The sequence below is a fragment of the Lithobates pipiens genome, unplaced genomic scaffold, assembly GCF_037356315.1.
Source record: "Lithobates pipiens isolate NorthernLeopardFrog02 unplaced genomic scaffold, aLitPip1_a1.2 Scaffold_10, whole genome shotgun sequence".
Classification (NCBI taxonomy): Eukaryota; Metazoa; Chordata; class Amphibia; order Anura; family Ranidae; genus Lithobates; species Lithobates pipiens.
The window spans coordinates 201,941,178-201,950,447 of record NW_027507686.1 but is presented as its reverse complement, the minus strand read 5'-3'; the positions used below and the strand labels follow the sequence as shown (position 1 = coordinate 201,950,447).

Sequence of the window (9,270 nt, the reverse complement as noted above, 5' to 3'; positions counted from 1 at the left end):
TCCTGACCCGTCCTCTCGAGTCTCGGTTCATAATGAAAGTGACATTAGAAGCAGTCCAAAATTCAGGGGACAGGGGCAGACTGAGCTGCAGTAGCACTGGCTCTGGCTCTGCCTCCACTCTTGGCCACTGCTTGTTAGAGCTGCCGGACCAGTGATGTCACGGACGTGACTCTCTCCCTGCCCATCAATTAAAGCAGAGGAGGATTCCATTTCCTCCTCCTCCTCCAGTGCGGAGGGGCCCAAAGCAGATGCCCCGCCCCTTTGTCATGGTCCTGAGAGTCCACCGCTGGTCAGATGGTGGTGGGGTGCAGGGCAGCGGCATTTTCAAACAGCAAGAGGGAGGCCCTGGCATCTGGGGAGAGGCTGACAGCTTGCCATAACCAGGAGCCCACGAGGGAGTGAGAGAAGACTATGCCTCACCGCCACCCTGACCCCATCCCTCCAAGCACTGACACTGAACCCATCCCCCCTAGCACTGACACTAAACCCACTCCCTCCAGCACTGCCACTTATCCCCCCCACCACTGACACTGAACTCATCCTCCTAATGAAGGCCTGCAGGTCCCAGTATGAACTTGCGAGATCTAGAGGGTTACATCCTTAGATCTGAGGGGTTCATGCCAGGACTTGTAGTCCTTCAATTTTGGAGGGTGTCACATCCTTAGATCTAAGGAGTTCATGTTCAAACTTGTAGTTCTTCACTTTTGGGGGATGTGACCCCCCCTAAAAGTGAAGGACTACAGGTCCCAGCATGAGCCCCTCAGAGCTGAGGATGCAACACCCCCCCCCCCAGACCCAACTAGTGGAGGACTACAGGTTCCAGCATGAACCTGTGAGATCTAGGGATGTGACCCCCAAAAGTGAAGGACTTCAGGTCCCAGCATGAACCCCTGAGGATATGACACCTCCCCCTCAAACTAGTCAACTAGTGAAGGACTACAGGTCTGAGCATGAACCCATGAGAGCTCAGGGGTTCATACTGGAAATTGTAGTCCTTCAATTTTGGAAGGGGCAGGGCAAATTTACATGGGGGAGGGCACCAGATTTTAGTCTTGCCTAGGGCAGCACAAAACCAAAATATACCACTGTATGTATATGTGTATATATATATATATATATATATATATATATATATATATATATATATATACACAGTATATATCACATATGTGTATTACTATAGCTGTAGTAAGACCTAGTATGTCTGAAACCTGCTGGGAACTGTAGTGCCAATGACCAAATTCATAAGTCCATATACATTACCTTGGCATAGTGATTATCCTACCTAGTGGACTGTGCCTAAACCTACCTTCTGTGTGTCCATTTATGCCTCAACCACCATTTATTCTAAACCATACCAATGCATTGGGGGAGATCTACTAAAACTGGAGTGTGCAAAATCTGGTGCAACTCTGCACTGAAATCAATTGGCTTCCAGGTTTTAATGTCAAAGCTTAACTGAATAAGCTTAAGTTATAAGCTGATAGGCTACCATGCATAGCTGCACTATATTTTGCACTCTCCAGTTTTAGTAAATCAACCCCGTTGTTCCAATAGCCCACGATCCAGAAGAGTTAGAAGAGAGAAGTTAATAAAGAAGTCCTGGTACTCACAATGCATTAACGTCACCACCACATTAATGTATGCAATTTTGAATACAGTTGTACATTTGAGTCTCTTAGTCAATGGAGGTGAGGACTTCAACCTATGCTGAAACAAGCCTCTGTAGGGTGAATGCATTTTCCGCAGGGTCAATAGCAAGGAGAAAGATAACTTTTGGCTTATGTTCAAGTATTTTTCTCTTGTCTATCTATCCGTTCTGTAGACTTCATTGTGATAGCTCCCAACGATTCAAACTTTGCAAACTGCCCTGTTCCTAGGCATAGTTCTTAGAACTCGTTGTGCAACAGGTCCCTCTGCTACTCCAGTACTGTAAATGGCTATTGACAAAGGCAAACGCAATCTTACCTGCAAGTTTGGATAAAATCCCAGGACTCAGATCAGCTTGCCAAAAACAAAAAAACAAAAATCACCCAGTTGTGAGTCAAGTTTCATTAAACAAATGATGTGTAGATGAAGTTTAACAGCAGGTCGTCCAGGATAAGTTGTAACAGCCGAGCAAGCTGCTATAATTTACTGGTTTGGACAGCTCCCTTAAGTGTTCTAGTTTGTCATTTAGCAGTCCCTCATAAACTTCATTATTGATTGGGATCGTCTGTGATCTGGGGGGGGTAGGGGTTGGTTTTGGGAGGGGGGGGGGGGGGGACAACCTGCTAGTCTGTTAGGGCATTGCGTAAAGCTATGGGTTCATAAAATTCCTAGCCAGTTGCCTTCTGTCTTGTGTAGTCACCAAGGTGGTTGAGAGTTTAAGCTTGCGGATATTAGATTCATAAGTCACACCAAGTGGTGGGCGATCCACTGAGCAAAGCAGAAGTCCTCACATGATGACTTCAAACAAGAGACATTACCTTCCAGCATCTGTTGGAGAGACTGGATTTTAAGACACTTGTGTCTCCAGGACAGCAAAATAGAACAATGGTAAGTGACAACACTCTATTCTTTATTGGAAGGAAAATGATAAATGGACTTGCTTTAAAAGAGATAGGCAATTGCTGTTTTCCTATTCTGCTCTCTTTACATCTTATATTCTTCTAGGTCTTAATCAACCCCCCCCCCCCCCTTTTTTTTTTTTACTTAGCTGTGCTACTAGAGAACTTTAATGGAAACGCTATGATTTAAGTCGGCGATTACAGGCTGCGTATTGCAAACTTGGAGCTAGCAGATGCTATTTCACAGTGTGTGTGTGTGAGAGAGAGAGAGAGAGGGAGAGCTCTGAGCTAGGTACCTGTTATCCCTCATAGCGCAGCTCATAATCATCAGATGGGAGCACATTCAGGCGCTGGTGCTTGGGATCAGCAAGTCGGACAGCTCCCTAGCTTAGGATTTGTGATTTTTTTTTTCTGCCTAGGAAAGGACTGGAGTGGCTTCTTGATACCTGCTGACCAAGTTCATAGGTGTCTAAAAAAAATAATAATAAGGAAAGGGGGAGGGTAATTTATTTTGCCTTTGGGTCCACACGACATGTGATCACCCTGTAAACGGGACGGGTTTGGCAAGGTAACATTCACGTGACAGAGCGTGGGTATGGACCAGTTGCTAAATAAAATAATGGTAGCCCCTCTTTTTGTAGAGCCGCTGGCCTTTTTTTTTTTTCAGCACCTTTGGGACAGCGCTGGCGTTTTCAGCACCCTGGACAGCAGCGCCGGTGGTTTCAGCACCTTGGACAGCGCTTGCCGGTTTCAGCACCTTGGACAGCGCCGCCGCTTTCTTTTCAGCACCTTGGACAGCGGCTGTTGGCTGAGAAGTGCTGAAGAGGGGAGACTCCTTATCTCTGCCTGATTCTGTCTCTGGTGCTCTCTCTCCATAGCATCTCTTTTTTTTTTATTCTTTCCTCCATCCAAGCTGCCTCTTGACACATGGATGCAACTTCATTTTTTTTTTTCCTCCTTCAATGAAGTTGGACCACCATAGTGTTAAGTTTAGGGAATGGCTATGTGGACGTGTTTGTACGCAGTGATTCTTGTGTTAGCTTGTTATAAGGTAAGCAGGGGTTAGATCTTGTGCTGAGATGCCTATCTTTTTTATTGTTGTTTTTTTTTTTTTTCTGTAGATCTGTTGTGTTTTCTCTATTAGCCCATGTTCTGTGCCAATTAGCGTCTGTTAATTACCCCTTCATTTGTACCGGTTGTCTTTCATGCATTGTGTAATTAAATTGCCTGAGTCTACCATTAAACGCTTGGTTGGTGTGTTATTTAACAAGAGGCAGACCTAAGAAAATCAATTATTTAAATTATTTCCACACAGGAGTCAGGGAAAAAAAAAAACATATGGCAATGCAAGCTTTGATTAAGGAGGTTCAATCTCCCTACGTAGCATTGGGGCTAATAATAAAATAGTGCTGTGCTGCTAAAAATAAGATTTGGAAGTCAGCATTTTTTTACGCAAATCACAGGTAAGCCTCTGGGTCCCAAGATGTTAAGGAGGGGTGCATGGTACCGTTCATCCTCCTATTGCCTCTCTGCCTACAGCACAGCTCTGCATCCCCTCGGTAGCTAAAGGGTTTCCAGCCAAGGCAGAGGAGATACCTTAACCCCTTGGGTGCCTGCTAGGGCTATGACAGCCAAATGCCTTAAACAGCAGCGATGCAGAGGTTAATTCAATTCTTGGATTTACGTTACAGGCTTTGTGATCCAGAAGTGTAAGGTAACCTAGAAGGGGAAGGGGGAGGCAAAGGGTGGGTGGGGAAGAGACCTATTGTATCAAGCTTAAAAAAAAAAAAAGCTCAGTGTTGCTTGTAAGGGGAAACACCACTACCTCATTGGGAAATTAAGGTGTTAAGAATCATGTAGGCGTGTCATAGAGGTTTAAACCTTAATCAGATACCTGATCGATTCACACACTGGTCTATAATGTGAAAAGGGTAGCAGGTTTAAACCTAAATATTACCTCTTTGAAGGTGTTCACTGTGGGGGGGGGGGGGGGGGGGCTGATGAGGATAAAATGCTAAACCAGATAACTGATCAGTTCCCACGCTTGTCTATAATAGAATTTGTAATCCTAAATATTACCCCTTATGTGTTCACAGGGGAGCTGATCCCTATGCAAAGATACAGAAAAAAAAAAAAGTCTAAATGAGATAACTGATCAATTTACGCATTTGTCTATAATCTAAAAGAGGCAGCATGTTTGAAATCTAATTATTACTCCTTTGGATGTGTTCACAGGGGTAGGGGCTGATCAGTTTCCAAACTAATCCATAATATGAAAATGGCAGCAGGTTTAAAACCAAAATATTACCCCTTTACATGTATTCACAGGTGTCATATGCCTATGTAGAGATGAGGATAAATTACTAGATCAGATATGTGATTAATTCACACACATTTCTATATTAGATCAGCATATTTATAGCTAAATATTGCCCCTTTGGATGTGTTCAGATAAATTATCGATTGTTTATAATAGGAAAGGGGCAGCATGTTTAACCCTAAATATTTTTATATGTGTTTACAGTGGGGCTGATCTCTGTGCAGAGATAAAGATAAATGCTAGATCAGATAACTGATGACTTTACATCTTTGTCTATAATATAAAAGAGGTAGCAATCCTAAATATTACCCCAGGGGGTGATCCCTATGCAAAGATTCATATAAAATGCTAGATCAGATAACTGATCATTTCACACACAATAACAGAAAGAACCAGCATGAGAAAAAAAAACAGTTCAGATGTTATCATTATGAGACACAATGAGACAACTCCCTTAAACTATTCTGGGGGCTCCAGAGCCGGATTTGGGGGTGGCCCCTGTCGATGCTACAGTATGTTAATTTAATCGCTGTCTGCAAACCTTCCTACCTGTGCTTGTTCCTCTTCCTACGTAATACCATGGAAAAAAAAACAAAAAAAACAACACATCTCTCAATTGTCTCCTGCTATCTCCATGCAATCTGGCCTCCATAAGTTAGCAATCTATTTTTTATCCCATCATTAATCTTCCTGGCTATTTAAATGAGCAGGGAGAAAAGCCCTGATGTGTAAAAGAAAACCTTTCAAAGACACGATGGCATAAATATATTAAAGAGATCTTACACCTTATATAACCCAGAGCAGATGACAAGGCAAGCTAGAGGGGTTTGGTACAGACAGAGATGCATATAATAATAAGAGCAAGAAGTGGTGGATGGGGAAGGAGGGTGGGGGCTATGCTAGTATAAAAACCTGGTTTAAAAGGAGAATGGATGGAGCACAAATTGTGCTGAAATCGACCTGCTTTCTCCCCAGCTACCAGAGGGGGGTTTTCTGATCAATCTGATGAAATTTCCAAGCGTGTTGCAAAGGAACTCCAACCCAACCACCCACCTTCCCAGATGGCAGCTTCTTTAAATAAGGATCTGCAAGGCTGATTAATCCACAGCAATTAAAGGCACAGTGTCTTGATGCCTCCTCTTCCTTTAAACACAAGGAACACTTAAATTCTATATAACTATATATATATATATATATATATATATATATATATATATATATATATATATATATATATATATATATATATATATATATATATATATATATATATATATATATTTTTTTTTAGTTTTTCCTACTAGTCAGATAACCACATGAATAACTCTACACTCCCAGCAAAACAGTCCCACCCTCCCCTTTTGTTCCAGATTCTCATTACAGTTGCTAAGGGTTCCCAATAATCAAGGGAGATCTTAACTCTTGCACTGCCTGATCTGTCACGGTCGAGGCAGCATTGCGTTGCTTGCAATTCCCAGTCCAGCCTGGTAATAGAATTATCACCGAGCTGCCAATTTGGCTGACAGCTGAAGTGAGAAAATTACATACCCACTTGCAGTGGATGGACATTTGGAGCAGAGAGGAGGAGGAGGAGGGGGGTGATTGTAGAGGCTGAGATGTATAATTTACTGCAGCACTGGGGTATAATTTACTTTTCTTGATTTATTTTGTTTATCTGATCTCACTCAGATCACTTACAAAGTGGATCTCTATTAACCCAGCTGTGGCCAGTCAATAGCACAGAGCACTGCTCTTGTAGCTCAAGAAGGGTTATTATCTAGATAGGAAGCAGTATAGTTGATGGGCTCAATTCACAAAGCTTTGGCACAGGGATAAAGACCTGTGTCAGGGGGTGTGATGATCAGATCTCATACGAATATAATGAACAGAAAATAAGGATCCGCATGCTGCTGTGTTAGATTTGTGAATTAAGCCCATTGCATTATTTATAACGTTTAAATATAGCCTTATATTCACCATTAGACGTAATACTATTCTATCTATCTATCTATCTATCTATCTATCTATCTATCTATCTATATCTATATAAAATGTGTGTGTGTGTGTGTGTGTGTGTGTGTGTGTGTGTGTGTGTGTGTGTGTGTATATATATATATATATATATATATATATATATATATATATATATAATAGTCTATATAAAATGTGTGTGTGTGTATATATATATAATTTTAATCTTTGCTATCTAAGCAATAACTGTACATTTTTATTTTATATTTTTTGGTCCTATGTTTTGCATCCTTGGTACACAATTGCACCTATCTGTAGATGAATCAGTTGATGTATTATATAAAAAAAAATGAGCCATGGATGGAGTGGCATACAAACAGTCAAGGCTGCACCCATGGATGCCTTGCCAATACAATACCCGACAATTAAATGTGTGCGGGAGGAGACGTGAAACAAAAGCCAGACAACTGATAAAATCTTTCTGGAAGAGCTTGCAATCTGCAATACAGCTCGGGCAGAGCTTTCCCATCTGAGCCACACGAATGTCTCGGATTGCTGGAGGGCTTTGTGACGTCAGTAGCAGCATCCAATACCTTACAGGGAGTGTCATGTGTTGCTAAAACTCGGATCCCGCCCACTCCGGAATTCCATGAATGATGCTCTCTACGCTCCACTGCAGTAACTTTTTACTACAATGGAAGTTTGGGTAGCGATAAGGGTGGGCTGTGCAGAAGGCTGCAGAGAGCTGACCACTCCTCTTCTTTGTGTCCTATCAGGAATGGAGACACAGCACATTACTGACAATCAGAGGACAACATATTACTGATCAGACAAGGATTGTATGAGATTTAATTCTATTATCTGTGCAGAATATGACATCAGTATATAGTAGATGGCTGATCATCTGTGTTACTGCAATGGAAATAATTACATACAGTGCAACAATTATACAGCAGTGAATGTAACATTCACCTGCACTTAATGATATAATGAGATGACATTATCTGTCTAGAATATTACATCCATTTGTGCTGAATGAAAATCCATCTGTGATGATTTTTATGGTACTTTATTGGACATATTCAAACACAGTGTAACATTTATAAAGCAGAGAATGTAACATTCACCAATCATTCACCTCGATGTAACATTCCACCGAACATTTACTACACTTAATTATTTCATGAGATTATAATATCTGTCTAGAATATCACATCCATTTTTTTTAGGCGAGAATCATCTATGATGATGTACATGGTAGTTTATGGGAAATATTTAAACACTGTGTTACATTTATAAAGCAGCGAATGTAACATTTCATCAAACATTCACCTAAATATGACATTTCACCAAACATTCACCTGAATGTGACATTTGATCAAACATTCACTTGAATATGACATTTCATCAAACATTCACCTGAACTTGACATTTCATCAAACGTTTACCTGAATGTGACATTTCATCAAACATTCACCTGAATGTGACATTTCATCAAATATTCACCTGAATGTGACATTTCATCAAATATTCACCTGGATGTGACATTTCACCAAACATTCACCCGAATATGACATTTCATTAAACATTCACCCGAATATGACATTTCACCAAACATTCACCCGAATATGACATTTCATTAAACATTCACCTGTATGTGACATTTCAGCAAACATTCACCTGCACATAAGAATATAATGTGATTATATTGTCTGTCTAGAATATGACATCAATTTGTTCTGAATGAAAATCCACCAAATATTTGATTTATATGATACTTTATAAGAAGTAATTACACAGAGTGAAACATTTATAAAGCAGCAAATGTAACATTTCACCAAACATTCACCGGAATGTAACATTTCACCAAAAATTCACTTGAATATGAGATTTCACCAAACATTCACCTGAATGTGACATTTCATCAAACATTCACTTGAATATGACATTTCATCAAACTGTCACCTGAACTTGGCCTTTCATCAAACATTTACTTGAATATAACATTTCATCAAACATTCACCTGAATGTGACATTTCATCAAACATTCACCTGAATGTAACATTTCACCAAACATCCACCTGCACTTAAGAATATAATGTGATTATATTGTCTGTCTAGAATACGACATCAATTTGTTCTGAATGAAAATCCACCAACTATGATTTATATGTTACTTTATGAGAAGTAATCACACACACTGGAACATTTATAAAGCAGTGAATGTAACATTCACCAAACATTCACTACACTTAATTATTTAATGAGATTATATCAGTCTAGAATATTACATCCATTTTTTCTAGATGAGAATTAATCGTTGACAATGTATATGGTAATTTATGGAACATTTATAAACCAGTGAATGTAACATTTCACCATATATTCACTTGAATGTAATATTTCACCAAAAATTCACCTGCACTTAAG

At 40.2% G+C, this 9,270-nt stretch overlaps 1 protein-coding gene across 1 annotated transcript in view; it reads left to right on the top strand.

Moving 5' to 3' along the window:
• Positions 1 to 2,357: 2,357 nt before the first annotated feature.
• BDNF (brain derived neurotrophic factor) overlaps positions 2,358 to 9,270 on the top strand; it is a 149,095-nt gene continuing 142,182 nt past the window's right edge. Inside the window, exon 1 of the mRNA XM_077460850.1 lies at positions 2,358 to 2,538. Coding sequence (XP_077316976.1) covers positions 2,536 to 2,538 — 3 coding nt within the window. The 5' untranslated portion in view covers positions 2,358 to 2,535. The remainder of the gene's footprint in view (positions 2,539 to 9,270) is intronic.